Source organism: Corylus avellana, chromosome ca8 (genome assembly GCF_901000735.1).
Source record: "Corylus avellana chromosome ca8, CavTom2PMs-1.0".
Classification (NCBI taxonomy): Eukaryota; Viridiplantae; Streptophyta; class Magnoliopsida; order Fagales; family Betulaceae; genus Corylus; species Corylus avellana.
Genome location: NC_081548.1, coordinates 3,975,325 through 3,997,301, shown reverse-complemented (window position 1 = coordinate 3,997,301; position 21,977 = coordinate 3,975,325). Strand labels below are relative to the sequence as shown.

The window sequence follows — 21,977 nt, the reverse complement described above, 5'->3', positions numbered from 1 at the left end:
GACTAAGTTGACTAAGGGTCTGTTTGAAATTGCGTTTGAGAGGTCTAAAAGTGCTTTTAACATTCAAAAAGTCTGTTTGAAGAAAAATGTACTCATTTGGTAAAAAAAAATTAAAAATTAAAAAGCTTTTAAGAATCCAAAAGCCTAAAAATAGCAAAAAAACACTTTTGACAAAAGCGTAAAAATGAAACTTTTGCCCCAAAACTTTTTTTTACTTAAAAACTCTATTTCTCAAACGCAATCTCAAACAAGTTCTAAGTTATTTCTAAATGTTTGCTTAGTACTGCAATTTCGCATGTTAAAAATGTGATCGTAAATCAAATCACAGAAAATATATCTTTTAAAACAGAAAATGTTATACATCTCCTTACAACTTTTTTACAATCAACCACATTGATTTGCCAAAAAATGGACAACAAAATGATGTTTAACATTTTTTTTTTTTTTTAAGAAAATTACAATTTAAAGAATAGAAAAATTTGCGTTTTCAAATTGTAAGAAGAATATGAGTTGTTGAAAACGCACAATTTTAAAAAGCTAATCTACAATTTTAAAAGTCAAACTACTATTTTACCAAAAACTGAACTTCGTTTCCGCAAATTGTATTTTTGAATCACACATTTTAAAATTGTTATCATTAAATTATATTTTTTGAATTCACAAACCCAAATGGAGAAGCTCTTCTAATTTCACCAAATACTTCTTAAGAACCAAATGGAGGTTTAGAAACATTATGGAGAATAGAGAATTTAAAAGCGGCATTTCTGGCCTGCAAGCTAGTTTCTCAGATTCTGGTAAATTCCAAAAAATTTCTTTGGAGTAAGGGATTTCGTCGAGTAATCAAAAATATCGAGGCAGTCAACCTCTAAATGCCATCCACTTGTTCCAACACTGAAAAAAAGTCAGTCAGTTGATGGAAGTATTCAAGTAATATCATTCACAAAAATACATTGGAGAAATAACTCTGTAAGGTACATTTCGGGTCTTCATCAGGGTTCCAGTTCTAAAAAAAATTATATATCTTTCCTCGTTTATTTTTTTTTTTTTTGGTAGCTTGATACAACTATAAAAGGACAACCATGGTAGGACAAAATTTGATATAATATATGGTTTAAAAGGACATTAATGGTATATTGGTATATACGGTTTAACCTTATAACGATCACACATATGAACATGCAGAAAGCACCATGTTTCCTCTCTCTTGGAAACCCTAAACTCTGTTGTGTAAGCAAAGAAGAAAAACTAGGAAGGAAGAAAAAACCTAGCATATTGGTGGGGAATAGAATGAGAGGACAATGCTGGTCCTCATTGAATGCAAGTACTTATTTTACAATACTACTACCTCATATCATGTCCACCAGGGCTCTATATATTTGAAGGCTATTTCGTGTACCCACCCTTAAAGAATAAACTTCAAACCCGTGTAACACAACCCATCACATAGATCGATTAAATCTAGCTTTCACCAGAAGTGTAGCCCAAGGAGTTGTTTGCACCAAAATGGATTCGAATTTTAGACCCGACGATTATGCCACCAAAGTAGGCTTTTCACCGCTTGAACTAACCCCTTGGGGTTTAGGATATGCTCATTACTGAACAACAATAAAAAGAGGCAAGCATTCTTCTATTTCACGTTTCCTCAACAGATGAAAGCAGATTACAAGATAATGGTGATAAATCTTCAAGTGTTTGTGTTCATTATAGTTGGTAAAATTTTTGGTTTCAATCTAGGGCTAGATTTTCAATACTTGAGGGAAATCTGTACTCATGTCAAGGAGACCCAACAGATGGAATCACTCAAGCTTGAACAAGAGCAACAAGAATCATCACAAGTGAGAACCAACATAAGGCAATGAGAAAAGGAAAAAGGTTCAACAAACCAGCACACGGCAACATCTCAATTTATATGAATCCAATTACGAGTATATGCAGACAAACACCAAGGTTAAAGTTCTGCAAACATCAGATGCCATAAGCGAGTGTGTGCAATGGCAACTCTTCTGCATGAGGTACCTAACTACCTATAATTCCACAATCTATCTCGCATTTCAGGAGATCAAAATCAATATACAAAAAGACCCTAAAATGTGGGCCAAATTATCATCTGATCCACCTACATGCAAATGCCAGAATCACAATACCATCAAAAAAACAACTCAACAGAGTAAACAGAAACAAATATGAATAAATAGGCATACTGAAAATTTATAAGAAAGAGCTCCTACACAACACACAGCCAATGACAGAAACTTCCTGGAACCAAAAAAGAAAAAAGAAAAAACAAGTGCAGAGATTCTTACTCTACTAAGATACAGAAATGGCAATATAATCAATAGATCGAATCTCAAATCCCTGAACATTAGTAAAGAAACAGCGACAGCTAGCATACCAAGAGCCTCAAATTCATCCGAAGGCTTCAACAAACCCCTTTCTTCTTATTTTTCGTACTCTTTCTCCATAATTTTTTTCTCTCTTCCCTAAAATAAAATTAGCCTAATCCTGCGATTCGCTCCTCTTTCCCACACTATCTCCTTCTCTTTCCTCCAACAACCTTCCAGCCTCCTCATCGGCCTGAGCAGCCTTCTTCTGCGCCTCCTTCGCCTTGAGAGATTGCAATTTCGAGTGGTTGTAATAGGCCACGCCCAAAAACGCCAGAAAGTAGCCAAACAAATTGATGGGCGTCACCGTGTCCTTGATGACCGACCACGAGAACGCGATCAACAACCAGTCCTTGACGACCCCGGCGACATTCATGGTCAAAGCCGAAGTCTTTCCGACAAGCAAGAACACGGCGAGATTCAGAGCGAAAGCGCACAGGGAATTGGTGCCGAAGATGACGAAATCGAAGTGGAAGCTAGAGGATTCCCTCAGCACCGGGTACTCCACGAAGATCCAGGGAACGGAGAGGAAAGCCAAGCAGCAGGGAGCGACGTAATACAGAGAGGTAATGGGGTTCAAGGAGATACCTTTGGAGGTGAGGAGGATTTGGATCAAGACGAGCCTTGTGGCCTCGAAAGCGACGGCACCCAGTTGGAGAATAACCCCCCAGGAGTCGAATTTGGCCTCGCCGTAGGCGGCGATGGCGACACCCATCGAGATGGAGAGCATGTTGGCCATGATTTCTGACTTGAAGGCCTCCTTCTTGAAGGCGACGCCGATGGAGTAGACGGCGACGGGCATGAGGGCCTTGAGCATCTGGATGAAGGAGACGGAGAGGTAGATGTAGGCGGAGTTGGAGAGCCAGAGGGACACAGCGTAGAGAGCGCCGATGGGTACGACGGAGGTTAGGTAGACTTCACGGGACATGGCGACAGGCTCGACGAGTTTTAGTACGCGGACGATGAAGAAGGCGATGGTGGCGCAGAAGATCATGTGGATCATGGTAAGTGTGATGGGGTAGGGAAAGTTGAACATCTTCTTGTCGAGGATGAACTTGTTGTAGACGATCACGGTGAAGCTGAGGAAGATCCAGATGCCGACAAAGGTGTACGACAGCAGGATCTTCTTCACGACGCTCTCGCTCAGCGCGCCGCCCTTGCCCATTTTCGCTCTTGTTCCTCTGCCTCCGGTGGATTGCTCAGATCGGAGACTAGGGAAGTTTTGGGTCTCTGAATCTCACTCCCACCTGTTTGTACGAGAAATGTAGGAGAGGATAGGGTAGAAATGCAGGAGAGGAGAGGGTTTGGATGCGGCTGCAAATATTGGGCCTTCAGTTTATGGGGTTTCTCACTTGCCTTTCCTTTTATTTTCTTTTATTTTTTATTTTTCTTTTTATTTTTTTTAATGTGAAGAAAGAAATCTCTTGGGTATTTGACAATGTCCCAATATTTGGATTTTTAGATTTATTTTTAAATTATAATTATTAAAAGAATATTTAATATCATTCTCTAACTTACTTATTTCTTTCTTTATTAGGTTTATTTCATTTCCTTAGTTTACTATATTTACTTATTCACCTTCTCAAAAAAAAAAAAAAATCTTTACTTATTCACCATTTATAACCTCTTTATAAATAGAAGCATTTATAATATTTCAAGAAAAGGAATATATAATTAATATAAAATATGTAGCACATATTTGCTTCGCTCTCTCTCTCTCTCCTTTTTTTTCCTTTTATTTTTTATTCTTCAATATATTTGAGTCACTTGACAATAACCATGTTAATATTGTTGTACCATCTAATGGGCCACAAAATATTAAATTTAGGGAAATTTTTACTCACCCTTTCAAATTACAACTTAATTTAAAAAAAAATTCTAAAAAATTGCAATGTTTTTTTCCAAACTATTTAGTCATTTCACTTAACTACCACAGTTAGAATTTTTGATTAACTTAGATAGCAAACGCATTATGTGACCCAAATGTGACACAAAAAAAAAAAAAAAAATCCATTTTAACTTTTTTTGTAAAAATATGAAGTATTTTTATTATTTTAGGTTACATGTATAACGTGTAGTCGGGGGTGGAATCACTCTTTGAGTTAGGGTGCAGAAGCCTCACAAAATATTTACAAGTCCTTTTAAATTTCATCCCAAAATTAGTTTTTTTCCCCTTCACTTACAATTCTAGTTTTACCCCAACATGTGACCTATTTTTTTTTTTTTTTTTTGGTTAACCTTACCAACAAAACAAAAAATCTAACCTAGAAAAAAAAAAATCTATTTTAAACCAAATCCCAGAAAGTGAATAGTTTGAAATTGCATTTTTAAAAAAATTACCATAAATTTGAGTTTTTAAATTGCTACTAAGGATGTGTATTTTTAAAAACTCTCAATTTTAAATAGTAAACTGCAATTTTAAAGGTTATCAAATCATTAACTGCAATTCTTAAAATAATTGTATATTTTAAAATCATTAATTCAAAATCTCAAATCCAAATGGACCTTAAATAATTTTTTTTTTTTTCAATGTTACAATATTTTAAAAATCTTTAATAAAATTTATAAATAGAATGATAATTTAATACCCTATTCAAGCCAAGGGAGCCCCCACAAAGGCCGTGATTCAAAGGTAATTTGAGGAGTAGTATATAGTATATAGGATTATAGGAACCCTAAATTTAGTTTTTGAAAAATGCTTTTTATAAATTAAAATGATAAGTAATTTGAGGAGTAGTATATAGTATATAGGATTATAGGAACCCTAAATTTTAGCCGTTTGAAAGTCAACAAGCTAAGCCGGTGGAGCCCCCACGAAGCCGGTTAAAACAGAAACAGCCTAACAGGAACAGGAAGCCCAACTGTAAAGCATGAGTGGCGTTAATGAAGTGAATTGAAATGTTTGTTTCATGTCCGGGGTTTAAGATTCCGATTTCCGAGTGTGTGTTAAGTATAACGCGCGCCTGTTTGAAGCATCACGTGGGAGCTGTTGACGATATATGCTCAACGTGACGTGCGCGTGGGGAATCAGGTGGACTCGCATTTAGCCTTACACTTCACGTTCCTTCACCATTCTTTCTTTTTAATTGTTCCTAAATGTATATATATCCATCACTTGCGTTACAATTTGCATTTTAACAACTTGGGTTGGGTATTTGAACTAGTCAACTAGATACATGGAGAGGCAGGACTTAAATTTTAGGTTTTGGGTAGGCAAAACTTTAAAAACAAAAACAAAAAAAATGGGTAATTGTAAAAATTTTGAGGGCACAATGTTGCACCTAGGTCTGTCCTAGATACGTGTCTTAATTCTAATGGGTACAATTTCAATCTTGAATTTAGTAGGCGTGTCTCAATTTAGGGTTAATTATTTTTTTTAGTACTTGTGGTTTGAAGTCAGACTTCATGTTTTAAAGCATGATCGCAAATAGTACTCGACTTCATATGATAAAACATGGTTAGTACTTCTATCAATGTTTCGTCCAATTATTTAGTAGTCAAATTCACTAATAATGTGACACATGTTAAATATGATTCATTAATATTATTATTTAAAAAAAAAAAAAAAAAATTATTGTGTTGGCTCAAGCCACCCTCTTTAGGAAAATGGGAGACGCCGATCACCCCTTCATCGACAATAGGGGTGGCTCCATATTTTTGTTTTTGTTTTTGTGATTAGTTTTAATTTTTTATTTTTTATTTAAATAATATTAATAAGACATATTAGGTATGTGGTAGTTGCTAATTTGGTTGATATGGCTTAAAATATTGGACAAAAGTATCATTTGTGTTTATCATATTATATAGGTATCATCTTACGATACTTTCACCAAGATATCTGTTTGATTTATACTCAAAGGAATAAGATCATCTTCATTTCAAATTAAACGAATACTATTTATTTTATAATGAAGATTTAGAGTTATATGTATATGAAATCAATATTGGCATGACTTTTAAAAAAATTAAAGAATGTGGAATCATGTACATCATTATAAGTACTAACTTAAAATCTTAACCGTGAAATTGATATTATCAATTTCATATGACATGGGGAGGATCATTGTCTGAGTGAATGAACATGTAACCCTTCAAAAAGACATGAAACATATTTATTTCATATTTGCTCACTTCAAGCATTTAACCTTTTTCTTTTTATTTTTTCAAAGGTTTGCATTTGGTAAAGCCTTTTGAAGTGACTTTTTTTTAAATTTTTTTTTTTTTATTAATATTAAGAAATTATTGATGTGATATAAAATGTAAAAAAAAAAAAAAATTATAATGTTTTGAAGTTGACTTTTTTAGAAAAAAAAAAAAGTGAGGGCGGGGGAAATGAGTTTGCCAAACGTCCTCTTATGATTTCGTGCCTGACGGTTTAGGGCTTATTTCAAGTTTTTAAGTTTAGGATTAAAATTCTAGGGTTTTTTTAAAAAATCCTAAACTTAAAATGCTTGAAGTTTGACCACACATACTAAACTTGATGTTTTAAAATTCTAGGGTTTAGGATTTATTCAAAGTTTTTAACCTCCTAAACCCTACAATCTATTCCATTTATTAGAAATTTGACCACACATACTGACTAGTTGAACATTTTAAGTCAATTAAGTTAATTAGCTAAACAAATTGATTTTAAGCTCAAGCTCCAAACATTAATGCTAAGAGTACGGCTAAAAAACATTCTCATGTCTCTCTTGTATCCCTTAAAATTGATCTGGTTTTTAAAATTATAATTGAATCAAAATTTTATAGTGATCTATCACAAATTCAATAATAATTTTAAAACCACGTTAATTTTAGGAGTAGTTATGGAAATTTCTCTTGTGTCACTCTAAAAATGATATGGTTTTTTTTTTTTTTTTTTTTTTTGCAAAACAAGATTACCTTGTATATCATTAAAATAGAGTTTAATACAAAACTCTCCAAGGAACAAGAGCAAGTTGCTCTAAAGAAACAAAAGAAAAGATACAATCAGAACATTCCTCCATCCATACTCGATCTGGTAAGTTGAAGAGAGCATACTTTGCCCAATTATGGGCCGCTAAATTAGCTTCTTTCTTAATATGACTCACTACCCCAACTCCTTCTAGTGTATAAAACACTACGTGCGTCTTCAACAATCTACCCGTAAGGACTCCAGTTTTGGCTCATACGCCTTAGGGCTTGGACTACTTGAAGGGAATCTCCTTCCAAAATGACATCCGGAAAGCCCAAATCGCGACATAATTCCGCCGCCATTAACGCACCCATAGCCTCCGCATGTACTGGCTCTGGTTGTCCATAAACTTGTCTCCCTTTGGTTGCAATAACAAAACCACTGCAATTACAAAATCATTGTGGAATTGTGGAATGATATGGCTTTTAAAATTATTATTTGATCAAAATATAATAATAATCTATCACAAGCCTGTTGGGAGTGCGATTTCAATAAGTGCGATTTTAAAAATTACGTTTTTAAAATCGCTACTTTTTAAAATCGCACAGGCGTTTGGTAAAATATATTTAAAAGTACTTTTTTTATCAATTGAGTGTTTGGATAACATTAGCATATAATTGCGATTTCATAACCAAATTACCAATAAGGATGAACAAGACAGAGAGGATGAAGAAAAAAAAAAAAAAGAGAAAAGAAGGGTTTTAATATATTTTAGGTGGGTATTCTTGGTATTTTTTTCATTCTCGTTCTAAAAAAGGTAACTATTGCGCCAAATATCTTTTTAATAAAAATCGTGATTTTGTTTTAAATTCGCACTTTTTCAAATAAGCACCCTCTAATCAGCTTATGGAAATCGCAGATTTTTTTGCGATTTTAAAATTTGCGTTTTTAAAATCGCAATCCCAAACACCCAAAAGTTGCGATTTGGTTTAAAATCGCAGATTATTTTTTTAAAAACCCACTCCCAAACGCACCCTAAAAGTCACAAGAGTAGCTTCTAACATTACTCTAATTTTAAAGGAACACAATAAAAATATAAGAATGACTACTAAAATTACTCTATTGGTAAAGAGGAATGCTACAGTCCCTCCTAGTATTCTTCTAGTGTTTTGTAAAAAAGTAGAAAAAAAAAAAAATCTTACCCCACTTATTTCTCATATTTTTTTTGGAAAATAATATTCAGGTAAGATTAAAAAAAAATAATACAAAAAAAAAGGGAAAATTATAGTTTACCCCCCCAAAGTAGACAGTGTTTTTCAATTCGAACATTAAAGTTTCAATTTTTGCAATCCATCCTCACAAAGTTCCAATTTTTTTTGTTCAATTTGACCAATATCATCCAAAAATTCCCATATTGCCCCTGATATTTTTATTTATTTTTTGTTTTTTTATGAAAACGAAAACAAATTTGGGAGTGAAAAAATGACCAGATGATGACGAATTTTTTTTTTTAATTTTTTTTATAAAAAATAAAAAAATAAAAATTAGGGGCAATATGAAAAGTTTTGGATAAAATTGGTCAAATTGCAAAAAAAATGAAACTTTGGGGAGTGGATTGCAAAAATCTTGCATTTAGTGTTAATTCATATGATCAACAAAGAAGTGCTTATAATTTCAAAAAAAAAAAAAAAAAAAAAAAAACATTTTAAAGTAACAAGCAAAGTGCCTCGATAAAAGGACGTTCAAAAGGCTAGATGCTAGAATAGCGGGTCGTATTTTAGCTTTTTTTTTAAATATTATTTTTTTTTATTTTCTTGCCCATACCCCACGCTACCCAATAATGAAAGAAAACAGTCTAATAATTTAAGTTTTGTAAAACCAAAATATAAAGGAGAGATAATTTTTTATTTATTTATTTATTTTTTTTTTTTAGAAAAGAAAAAATACGCTTTACCTTTAACTATCCTCCTATTTGCACTTTTAACCCAAATGTTTAAAAAGTGACACTTTATCCCAAAACTTCCAAATTATTGCAATTCGATCATTCTAACTTTTTTTTCCCCCAAAATGTCCCCATCCCAAGTTACATTTAAAAAAAAAAAATAAAAAAAAAAAATTAAGGGGTAACTAGTCTGGGGTGGTCGAAGTCACTCCCAGGCCCAATTGGGGTGGTTGGCCACCCCTTAATTTTTATTTTATTTTTTAATTTTTTTTAACTTGGAGATGGGGCATTTTGGAAAAAAAAAAAAAAAAAAGTCAGAATGGTCGAATTGCAACAATTTGAAAGTTTGAAGGGATAAAGTGTCACTTTTTAAATATTAAGGTTAAAAGTACAAATGATTATGTAGTTTAGAAAGGTAAAATGTATTTATCCCAAAAAAAAAAAAAAAAATTAAGAACTACGAAAGCCTCATATATAGCACACTATAAACTCCCAAAAAGATTAAAAAAAAAAAAAAAAATCAACAGCAAGGAAACGAAAGCCTCTAAAGAAATAGTGAAAAAAGATTAAAAATGGTGAGAAACTATTGAAAAATAAAGTAAAAAAGCTAAGGTTTGACATTATAGATTCATGGAGAATTTGGTGGTCTTTTGAACATTTATCAGCCAAACATTAGAGAGGGAGATGGTTTAACTAAAAGACAAGTTGAATTTAAAGCAAGAACAGTTCTTCCAAGGCTGCTAAGAAAAGTCTTCCATAAATTATAGGTGTCTTTTTCAGGCTACCAAAGACCATGAGGTGGACAATTTTGAGCCATTGATGAGTCAAAGATTGATGAAACTACTTAAGATGATTAGTCCCTGACTGCGACATGCCGTGTCTCTCGGTCTGATTGGAAGTAAAAGCCTAAAAAGGGAGACAGATTGCTGATTCTTTACCAAACCATTCATGTTGGCAGACTTCATTATCTCAAAGGCCTAATCCATTTGTTATGCTATAATATGTGTAATTACTATACTTAATTTATATATAAATTAGAGGAGTTAGTTAGGCAAAAGATGAGACAAAATTGTTCCAATTTTACAATTTAAAACGGAGAGATCAATTTCCGTGCAATGGTGCTCTTTTACGGCTGGTGTAACTCTTACAAGAGTTATGCATATTGAATGGATACAAGTATTCAGGAAGCTATCCTGAACAGATATCTCGGAAACGTATTTGGTAGAATATATTAGAGTATCTTTAGGAGTCTCACCAAATTTTATTCACCTACATTTTTTGTTATTTTAACAATTCACTTTTTTAGGGCATCCCAGCAGTCTCACTATTTTAATAATTCACTTTCACTACTCCATTTAAATATTTTTTTTCAAAGATTTGTTTATTTTTTATTTTTTAACTATTAAAGGAAGAAATAAACAAAAAGTAAAAAGGAAGAGAGATAAATAAGTTGTTTAATCTGGCTTACATACTGTTATTTTAACTGTAGTGTAAGCAATGGTTAAGATTGAATCTCAAAATTGATTTACTTTTAGAAGCTTTTAACGGGAGAGAGAAAATGAAAAAAGATTTTGAGAGATTCAATCTTAACCGTTGATTAAACTACATCATACATGCAACATGTAAGTCAGATCCGTTGTTTAATCAATAGGTGAGTGAATAATAATTTTTAAATTTGGTGAGTACTGTTCACTTCACTACTTTTTTTTAAATTTGGTGAGTACTGTTCACTTCACTACTTTTTTTTGTTAAAGTAATGAGGCTGAAAATTGGACATTTAGGCCATTTTGCTTAAATTGCCTCACCAAAATAACTAAAAAATGGTTTTGCTGAGGTTGTAAAGAGTCTCTTAGCCAGGGATTTGATTTTAGAAATTTGTTGTAATTAGTTGTAATCTCTTACAATTATATTTGATTATCATTAAATCTAATTGATTTTATTGTAATCAGATTTGATCTTAATCAAATCACATTATTTGGTTACCATATTTATCTACTCCAATTTTTTCTATAAACATGTATTGTAAAAATATATCAAAATATAAAAGCAAATATATCAAGGATTAAAAGCAAATATTACAACAAATATTTGAAATCAAATCCCTTAATATATTCTAACATATACCATTATATGAAATTTTGGTGCAAGAGGGTGCACACTATTATGATGTGATCATCCTTCACATACTTTGATATATTAATAAATGCGGAGGCGGAACCAAAAAATTTTTTGCGCGGAGAGTCGGAACTTATATAGATTTTTTAGTTCTTCATTTGCTAATATATCAAACCCATCAAATTAGTCAGAAAAATCCAACAATCAAAGTAAATTCTAAAAAATATTACTTTAAAATAATTTAAGAATTTTTAAGGTTATCAAACCCCCTCCCCCGAATAAATGTAGATGTTGGAATATATTACTAAACTTAAGAGGTTGGAAAATAAGGAAAAAAAAGAAAAGAAAAAAAATCCAAAATAGGTGGGAAATCCACTAAACAAAACAATAATACGTGGTTTTGTTTTGTACTTAGCCGGCAAAGTTTGACTTAATTAGGACACTGTATGGCATGTGATTGGAACATTAATCATGCTAATTAATACTTTTTAATTTTTTTTTTTTTTCTTTTGTGTTTTTTGTTTGTAGGTAATTGCAAGTGGCGACGTGAAGTCAATTAATGCTGTCTAAATAGGCTGTATCTGAATGATCAAATTATATAAAAGATAATATAGAAAATAGATGGGTATAGATTTATAATAATAATAATAATAGTCCATTATGTTACCAACCCTAGCCATAGTCTCCCTCGTGTGTGCATAAATTCTATCTATTTAGGCAGGGTGCCCCTCAACATTTTAAAACTCTCTCAAAAGTATATGTTTTTATGAAATAAACTTTTTAAATTTTGTTTTTCAGTTCCTCATTTGCTAATATTCTGTTTCCGCCCCTGTATTTAGAGGAGATTTTTGTCGTCCAAAAAAGAAGAAGACCAAGAGATGAACCTTCGAAGATGTTTAACATATATTCATGTCTTGGTTTGGTCCATGGCCAACTAGTCCATTGCCCATAGGACATGTTAGTTGACTGACCACTTCCATGGAAATTGTCAATCCATAGTTTTCTTTTGCCATTTTTTTGTTGATTTGGTTGGAAAGTTAAAATATGGACATCACATTTAATCCACTCTGTGGCATGAAGTTGTTACTTATTGTCTTTTTGTTGAAGTATTAAATTTATCATTTTTTAATAATATAAATTTTTGGGTAAAAGTGGTAGTTTAAATATAGTATCGGAACGGAGGTCTTATTCAAACCTTGATTCTATAATTTATTCCTTATTTTAATTAAAATAGTTTACGTGTTGTACGATCGTACATAGGCATGTGAGAGAAAGAGTGTTAAAATATTAATTAAATTATGAAATTTGTCATTTTCTATCAAAGTAAAGTACTTTTGGAGCACATTTAGTACGGATAAATAGATCGAGAAATGGAATAGCTATTCTTCCGATAAATAGATCGAGAAATGGAATAGCCTGCTTATAGAAATCATATATATATTTTTCCTATTTTAGATTAAGTGCTTTTTAATTCGCAATGCCAAACGCTTTACGTTTTGCGTTATTTTTTAAAAACACAAATTATTTTTACAAAATCGCAATCCTAAACGCATCTAGGATAATCATCATTCCAGTTTGGTCATTGGAGTTAATGAGTATAATTCCTAGTTATATTTGTTGATCTTGGGGCACTTGCCCTTCTTATATGGAGCTATCAGCAGCTAAAAATCATTATATTCAAGTATATGTTACACTACATTTAAGGATGGTCAAAACACCTCGATAACCAAGAATAACTACAATTATCTTGAGAAACGGTAAGTTCTTAGTATCTATTTTTCCGTATGTAGTTTTATATCTTACGTGTGACAGGATCTCAAGGCGTTCATATATTGGCTTAAAAACTAAGTTTGCCTCCTATTAAAATTATACTTCACCTTTCATTCATACTTTTATCCCTCTCAATAAAAATTTTTGGTTCCGTCTATACCTACCGGCAAGTGATATCACAAGTTGAAGTTGAGAATGAAGATGATATTTTGCAAGAAATTCTCGAAGAGTTTAAAGAGAAGATCATGAGGTGGAAATTGTTGAAAATGTTGTAGGAGATCTAATTAAAGTCAAATGTGATAGTGAGCTCAGCTCATGACCCACAAGGCTCAGGTTTCCATTAATCTGCCACCATGATAGTGAGCCCATAACCTACAAGTCCTCGTTACTACTATTTTCGTACTTTTTGAAATTTTAGAGTTTGGGAATTTATTTCCTTATTGTTAATTATTTTTAGGATCAATTTAATAATGTTAGTATTTTTTGAAATCTTTTGTTTGGAAGTAGAGGGAATAAGGAAAATGTTAGGTATTCTGTTCTTTAAGAGTATATTATTTTCTTAAAGGGGAATGCTAAGTGTTCTCTTGGTCTTAGGTGTATATTATTTTTTAAAAATCAAGTGAAAAAAATAAGGGTCAATTTCTTTTTTGCCTTTTTAAAAAATAATATACACCTAAGATGAGGAGAACACCAGGAGAGCACATGATAGCATTTTCTTTTCTAAAAATTGGGTGAGAAAAATAATTAAGGAACTATTTCTTTTTTGTGTTTTTAGAAAATAATATCTACCTAGGACCAAGAGAACTCCATGAGAGCACCTAACATTTTTCTTTCCAAATATCTTGTGAGAAAAATAAGAGACAGTTTCTTTTTTTGGCTTTTTTTAAAAAATAATATTTACATAAGATGAGGAGAACACCTAGCATTCTCCTAAGAATAATTCTTTTACCATACGTTTCTTATTTATCTATAAATTTTTCACGTTTCCTTTTTTTTTTTTTTTTTTTTTGACATGTTCACACAAAAGGAGGGAGATAAATTCAAACTAGTGACATCCGCTTCATTAGGCGTGCATGGTCCCAGCCGATTGGATTGAGTCAAATATAAACAGCAAGAATATTTCATTTATGCATGTCGGTGAGATTTATTGGAAACTGAATATTATAAAATTATATTTTTAAAATATATCAAAAAATAATTGTTTATGAAGAACCCCTTACTGCATCTTGAACCATTTTATAAATCAAGTCATCTACGTGAGCACTTATCGTACAAAAAAGTCCAAATCAACTAATGAAAGTGAAGTTAATTCGAAGCAAATAGTTTATATAGAAATGTGTGTATTATAATGGGAGATGGGTCTTGGCATTAGGGCCACGTTTGATATGCAGAAATATACCAAAAAAAATTGATTGACTACCTTATTAAAATAGTCAATCCGTGATTTGGTTGCCCTGCCACCTCATTAAAAATAGTTATTCCTTTGAAAGAGGTTGAGGAATAAGTCTGTCTCCATTAAATGAAATAGTCCTAAAAATAATATTCCCAAAAAATTATTTGTCATTTTCTCCTATTGGTGGTTGACACCTCATTTTCATCAATTAGGTACCAATTGTTGAATAAGGATGAAATTGGTTTCATTAAATATCATTTAGTATATTGTTATACGACTGTCATACATAATATAACTTAATAATATAATAGTAAAAATAAATCATCAAATCAGCACTTACAAAAAGATTGGATTTTTTTATAAAAAAAATTCAATATATTAAATTAATATATATTCTTAAACACGTGATTTTCACACAAAAATGAGAAGAAAAGCTGAAAAATCAAATAACAAAAAAAAAAAAAGTAGGAGTTACTTGTTTCCTAATCTTGCATACAAGGACTCAAAATGCGTAATTGCATAATCCAAGCAATAAAACAATTTTATAGGGGAGTTGACCACTATTTTCTTGCTCCAAGTAAATGAGTAGGGGAGGGCACAAATTACTTTTTTATTTGTTTGTTTGATGGCACCTTTTATTTTAGGAAAAATATATATATAAAAAAAAAAATCCTCTAAACTGACAGTCATTTACGATAAAGCTCCATAATATTCAAGAGGTACTAAAATAGCCTATCAAACTACCAAAATATATCAAAAATGTCACATATTTTTTTATATTCCTATAATACCCCCATTATTTTAACAAATAAAATAATAAAATAATTGTAAAAAAACAAAAAACAAAATTTAAAAAAAATACAAAATTAAAAAAAAACCAAGTTGTGAATAAAAACAATTTTTTAACGGAATTTGATTTCAGGGACTAAATTGTTTTTTTTTTTTTTTGAGAATATCTCAAGAACCTTTGATTTTACTTTCATACGACACGAAGCAATTTGTAATTTAGGCTAACTACAGTGACTAATTATTTATTTATTCCAAAAATCATTTTCTTTTTTATATTTATTCGCCCATTTCTTAAAAAAAAAAAAAAATTGTTTGTTTTTTTTTTTTAACAATTTTTTTTTGTATTTTATTTGTTAAAAGAATATGGGTATTATAGGAATATAAAAAAAAAGTGGTGTTTTTTTATACATTTTGATAGTTTAATGGGCTATTTTAGTACATTTTGAACATTATAGAGCTTTATCGCAAACGGCTGTTAATTTGGGGGACTTTTTTATATTTTTCCCTTTATTTTATTTATAAAGCTTCCTTCCTTTATTCATTTTAATTCTTCCATATAAACAATTGTATTCTCCCATGTCTCAACATGTTAGTACCGAAGTCTATACTTTTCCATGCTGCTTGCTGCGGACGAAAATACTCTTTAATGGTAGGGTTGATGTTGTGTAATTTTCTGGTCATATTGTTTGTAATTTGGACCGACAAGTATGAGAGGATCTCTTACGAAATTTATTTGTTTGAACAAGTCTCGGACTGAACATGCAATTGTGAGAGGCTCTTTATAAAGCCTGCTCGTGGATCCTCTCACAATTCCTTACACAGAAGTGAGAGAGCAGAGAAAAATGGTGTAAGCAGATAAAAAACATAAGCCATTTATGCATCATAAAAGTTTAACCTTTTTTGGTCAACTAAAAATACTTTTATGTTTACACCGCACTAGACACTCAATTAAAAAAAAAAAAAAAAATTTACGCTAAAACAAATGGTATTAAAAGTATTGATTAGGGTCCGTTTGAGATTGCGATTTCAATAAGTGTGATTTTGAAAATTGTATTTTTGAAATCAATACTTTTTAAAATTATAAAGGCGTTTGGTAAAACATGTTAAAAAATATTTTTTTTTATCAAATATTTGTTATTCGAAATGGTGATTTTAGTTTAAATTCGTGTTTTTCAAATAAGCACATTCTAGAATATTTATAGAAGTCGCAGATTTTTTTTATATTTTAAATTAAGTACTTTTTAAATCGCAATGCCAAACGCCTTACATTTTGTAATATCTTTTAAAAATGCAGATTATTTATGCGAAATCGCAATCCCAAATGCACCCTTAAATTTACTCATTCCTATCAGCTTAACTTTTTGGAATAAGTGGTAATTTGACAAATGAAACCTAAATTAAGTTAAAAAAATTAATGGAATATAATATATTAAATTTACGTCTATCTGTAAAGTTCAAAAGATTGATGTTAATTTAATAATAATAATAATAAAAAACTTTGTCCATGATCAACAATGATATAATTTGAGGTAATTTATTTGGTGCTCCAATGCGCGCGTCGTGGAACAACTGGATTATGGTAAATAGTTTTTGTTAAGGATGTCGGTGGTTCCTTGCTTTACATTAAGAAATGATCCTGGAAAAGTTGTTATGTTTGTTTAAAGTTAACAAACACATAAAATTGTCCACTGCAGGGAACTGGGTTTTTACCATTTTCACATGAAAATTGTGGTAAAGCCACCTACCTTTGTATATCATAAGGTACATGGGGCTCCCACAACCTTGTAATCTTGTTTGTCTACCCCCATAAAAAGGTTTGTTTTAATTGTCTGCTTTTGATGTGGGTCTTTCTTTTTTGTCTCTCCCACAACCATCATCTCCCTTGTCTCATTTTACACTATTGGTACCTTTTTATGGATATTCCTTGGCACCTTTGGCACCAACTGGGGGAGGGGGGTTGGGAAATTTGGGCTGCCATCTATTTCTTATTTATTTTTTTAAAAAGGGTCCAAGGTTGGAAACTAGCACCCCAGCCCACCATTCAGTCCACTAAACATTATCAAATAATAAAAAAAGAATAAAGGAATAGATTGGTAGAATTTGAGTCCAATGGGTTTGTGTTTGGACTCCAGCGGCATCAGTCACAACTTAAAACGATTAAAGGGAGATTGTCTTTTTGTAACAGTCATATTATTTCAATATAAATCAGTAGTATTTTATATGAGTATGTTAACTAGTGGCGGATATAGAAATTCGTATTAGGAGAGGCGGGAGAGGAAGAGTATGGGTTAAGATAAAAAAAAACTAAAAAAATTACCATAAAAAATGTTTTTTAAAAAAATTTGGGGGGGGGGGCCTTTGCATCCACTACTGAGCATGTGTAATATTAAAGGTCTTATTGGTTCACCCAAATTCTTGTCCAATGCATCTTTGTTTTCTAATTTCCTTGCATTGGATTAGAAGTACTAGTATTTATCCATGCTAGTACAAAGGAGATTATCTTTTTCTATGCCGAAAGTTTTCACATCGTGGTTTCTTAACACACTGGATTCTATTTCAATTCGGGGTTAAGACATTTGAACATTAGGTTTTGAGATTTCATCGATTCATTATCAAGTTACCACCCCTCGTCTGAGATATTGGGGAAATATGTCCCTCATTGAATTTGCGAAAGCCCAATAAAAAAAGAAAAAGAAAAAGGGTAAGCTAGTCAATCAACATATGAATCATATAGAAAAGTACCCATTACACAAGAGTTTATGAGTGGCATGACCATTGTCTACTTATTGTCCAATTAGTTAACGTTGTGTCACTTTAGACCAATAAATGAAAGCCACGTAACTTTATATTGTCACATCGTGTGTCAACTGTACGTGCCACGAACGCCATGTGACATATATATATATATATATATATATATATATATATATATATTCTAGACCATGTGAGGGCGACACCATGCACTATAAAATAATTAATACCATTGAATTCCAACCCTTTTGATTGAAATGGACAGGCCACCACGCACTACGCCGATGACTGTTTCTTTTCTTGTTGATTCAATATCTAATTAATTAATTTCCGGGTTTCATTTTCCTAACAATCGAAAATGGACAGGCCACCGACATTTGGAAACTTTCAACTCCTAACTTGCAATTATTTTCTGCTTTCTGTCGACTTAAAGACATTTGGAAAAAATAATATTGTATATCATAAAGATATCATAACCAAAAAGTATAGTTAAATGAATTATGGGTCTATCAAGACTTGGTCTTATTTGCATTAATATATCTACCAAAAACATAAAAAATGATAGCGACAAATACAACTAATTTGTTTAATATGATATTATATCTACATGGAATCAATTTTTCTAATTAAAATATTTTTGCAAGTCATTATACATTGAATCCATATAAAGAACACACGGATCTTACAAAGCAAAATGTGTTTTTTTAAATATATTTTGTGGCCTCCAACAATTTTTAGTAAAGCATTAGAAGTTTTTAAATTAAGATTGTTTTTTGGAGACTTTTTCTTTCTTTTGAAGCATGTTTTCGGCGACCTTGGCACGTTGAAATGTGCTATGGTAAGGCACTCATATTTTTAGGTGCATAATGATGAGCTTTTATGAAGAGGAAAATAAAAGTTGCAAAAGCAATATTTGCCTGTCGGGTTACGAGTCGATCTGATTCATTTTATAGTCCAGATTATGTTTTATTGATGAAGAGGACAATAAGAGTTGTAAAAGCAATATTTGCCTGTTGGGTTACGATCTTGTCAATTTCATTTGAAAAAGATGATTCATTTTATAATCTTGGTTAAATTATATATATATATATATATATGTCATTTAAAATCCTCGATGTAGACCGAGGATTGTGTTTGCTTGGCAGAGGAAATTAATATTGTGTTGAAAAGCCTGAAAAATAAACTTTTTAATATCATGACTTTTGAACTTCATAATTTGTGTTTAGTTTTTCTGTTTTTATGATTTTACATAATGTAAATTTTTGAGGTTTACAAGATAAGTAACGTATGAATTAAGGTTGATTTTTTTTTTCTCTCTCTAAATTTTTCACTTATGCAAGTGAAGTGAAATTACAAAAACTCAGACTATAAACTTTTGACTCTTAATTTCTTGCAAAATTAAGTTCAATGAATGATAATAAAAAGATTATAAAAGATCCAATAATCTACACACCTCTAATAATTCTTTAACTTAATTATCTCATTATAAGCAAATCCAAGATAAAAGTACACACACTAATTCCGTTACAACTGAAAGAGTAATGCTATTTCGCAAACTGTTATACAACTGCCATATATATATAACTAGGATGACATGACATGAATATCATCAATCCTTAATTTTATTTTCTTTTACAAGTGCTGATTCAAGTATGATAGTAGATAGAATATCAATCTGCTAATTAAATAGTATTACGAAAAAGAAAAAAAAAACCCCAAAAAACAAGATAAATTAAAACATACCAGAACCCCATTATGGTGAAGAGGCCTGGGTAAGCTTGAACTTTTCAAGTCCAACCTTAAACCCAAGGGTCTTGATGTCTTGTTGTACTTGTGCTCGGAAATCACCATGAGTAAACGGCTTGTACTTGGAGCTCCGAATCACACTATCTTCTTTTGGGAACACAAAGTAGCCAATAGAGATCCTCTCCCTATCTTTGTTTAACCTAACTCTGTGTTTCACACTCTTGTACTTGTCGTTGCTTATTGCCTACAAATACCAAAGAGTCATCAAACACTAAAAAACAATTTGAGAAATGCTTCTTTGTATTATGACGTCCATTTCGTGTACATCTCTGCTAAGTTGGCATAGTCTATCCCCCTTAATTAAAAAAGGAAAAGAAAAACATTAATAGTGGATGAAACATGCCAAATCAACTAGTGTAAATAAGCATTTCTTAAAAAATCAATTAACTGAACAAACGTAACTTGTTCAACGACTATTATACAATCGGGATGACGTGGTAGTGGAAAGTTTTTGTTGATTCAAAGACCGAATTTCACTGTCTCGTAATAATCGTATAACAGTTTACTAAATAGAATTTTTAAGGCGTTAATGCATGGTAATTAATAAAGCACCTGCATCATATCTCCGAGGTTGACAATTAACGTGTCGGAAATAGGTTCAACTTGGAGCCATTGGTTGTCTTTGAGGACTTCAAGGCCAGCAACTTCGTACTGGTTCAATATGGTCAACAGCGAGCTGTCTGTGTGCACCTCTATCCCCCATGCAGAGTTAGCCATTGAGCGTAATGGATAGCGGTAAACACGTAGAAATCCTGTACATTCATCCAGATGGGTCTCGGATTCTCCCGGATCCAGATTGAGCTCCATCACCATTGTTTTAAATATGGTTCTACCAAGTCTACCCATGTGCTTTCCATATTCTTCCGCTAGCAGTCTTGTGATGGTCAAGCATATACATATTACATATAAAATCATATCTCTCAGCTTTTTGTTTTTCATGATATCTCAATGAGTATGATCATTTTTCCACATTTGAAAATCAAAACATCATTAACAGCAGTCTTGTGCTGTTAATGATGTTTTTATAAATACATTAATCTTATTCTAACTATATATTGCATCAAAACATGAAAATAATAATCAAATTATACTTAAAAGGATTTTTATATATATCTAATAAGATTTTATGTAATCTTTTTATACTGCGCATAAAATCTAGACAGTCCAATCAGTAGGGGACTCTTCCAAAAATTGTCACAATATATAATATCTTCCCACAATAGAAAAAAGGAAAGGGGACAAATTAGGGGAAAGAAATTAAAGTGTTGTACGTACCTGAAGGAAGCAAGCGTAGGATGTTGAGGTTGCAATTGGGAGAGTTGACCAAGAGGAAAATGGAAGCCTTCAACCCAATGGATATTTTGGGGGCCTGTCAATAGGGCTGCGCCTGAAGGGGAAATAGCAGTGGTGCCCCAAAGGTACGACAAAGGGCTACAAAATATCTCCTTTTTGCATTCAAATGAAAGAGAGAAAAGCTCTTTGGCATGCTCATGAAGTTGCCTCAAAAGGGACGAGGGAACTCCATGGTTCACCAAACGAAAAAGTCCCCAATCTCTACATGCCCCCCCAAGCTCATCATGGCTCAGGCAATGGAGATCTATGACAGGTATAGTAAGCTCCGATTCTCCGACCGGCTCGTCGACTTTCTGATGACTACAACTCTGGTTGTTCTGCTGCCGGAACATGGGAGGGTAGGTCTCCAGCTCCAAGTTCATTGTAACTTCAGATTCAGACATGTTTTGCAGTGCTACAAAGGCATATATAATATTACAACATATATATAAATATAAAAAGAAGATGTTCATTTGTGGGGAAAAAGGACCACTTTAGGCTCTATTACGACACATGTCCTCCTGGTCCCTCCGCACCGTTTTGGCTTAGATCGATCGAACACTGCTCTGTCTGACAAGTGCCAAAACGTACAAGTCTCCTGATCTTACACGAAGAATATGAATTACTATTTTTTAATAATTGATAATTGAAAATGGGGGTGGTTAGGTGAGGTTTGAAAATGGAAAAGAATTAGGCAAATTTTTATACTTATCGGCTAGCTAGGCAAGTTTTAGTGTCCCATCTTAATGTTATAAGGTTATATTATATGGAATCTTAATCCTTAATAAATTGTTTGTTAATTAATTAAGAGAATTGGTTTTTTTT

The 21,977-nt window shown here is 32.0% G+C and overlaps 2 protein-coding genes across 2 annotated transcripts; both read right to left on the bottom strand.

Annotated features, from left to right (window-relative positions):
• Positions 1-2,168: 2,168 nt before the first annotated feature.
• On the bottom strand, positions 2,169-3,727 carry LOC132189325 (probable sugar phosphate/phosphate translocator At4g32390). Its single transcript, XM_059604016.1, has one exon. The coding sequence runs from the start codon at positions 3,544-3,546 to the stop codon at positions 2,497-2,499; it is 1,050 nt and encodes a 349-aa protein (XP_059459999.1). The 5' UTR covers positions 3,547-3,727; the 3' UTR covers positions 2,169-2,496.
• Positions 3,728-19,495: 15,768 nt separating this feature from the next.
• LOC132190034 (gibberellin 2-beta-dioxygenase 6-like) lies at positions 19,496-21,581 on the bottom strand. The gene is made up of 3 exons (XM_059604911.1): positions 21,096-21,581; positions 20,373-20,694; positions 19,496-20,004 (listed from the first exon to the last, which is right to left on the bottom strand). The coding sequence occupies exons 1-3, from the start codon at positions 21,554-21,556 to the stop codon at positions 19,768-19,770; spliced, it is 1,020 nt and encodes a 339-aa protein (XP_059460894.1). The 5' UTR covers positions 21,557-21,581; the 3' UTR covers positions 19,496-19,767.
• Between the last annotated feature and the right edge of the window lie 396 nt (positions 21,582-21,977).

What these genes read in the sequence shown, in the direction of transcription:
- LOC132189325 (XM_059604016.1), bottom strand. Translation starts at nt 3,546, where the DNA reads ATGGGCAAGGGCGGCGCGCTGAGCGAGAGCGTCGTGAAGAAGATCCTG.
- LOC132190034 (XM_059604911.1), bottom strand. Translation starts at nt 21,556, where the DNA reads ATGTCTGAATCTGAAGTTACAATGAACTTGGAGCTGGAGACCTACCCT. An exon ending in CCTACGCTTGCTTCCTTCAG is followed by an intron (nt 20,695 to 21,095) that starts GTACGTACAACA and finishes GACCATCACAAG; the next exon opens with ACTGCTAGCGGAAGAATATG. An exon ending in ACCTCGGAGATATGATGCAG is followed by an intron (nt 20,005 to 20,372) that starts GTGCTTTATTAA and finishes TGGTATTTGTAG; the next exon opens with GCAATAAGCAACGACAAGTA.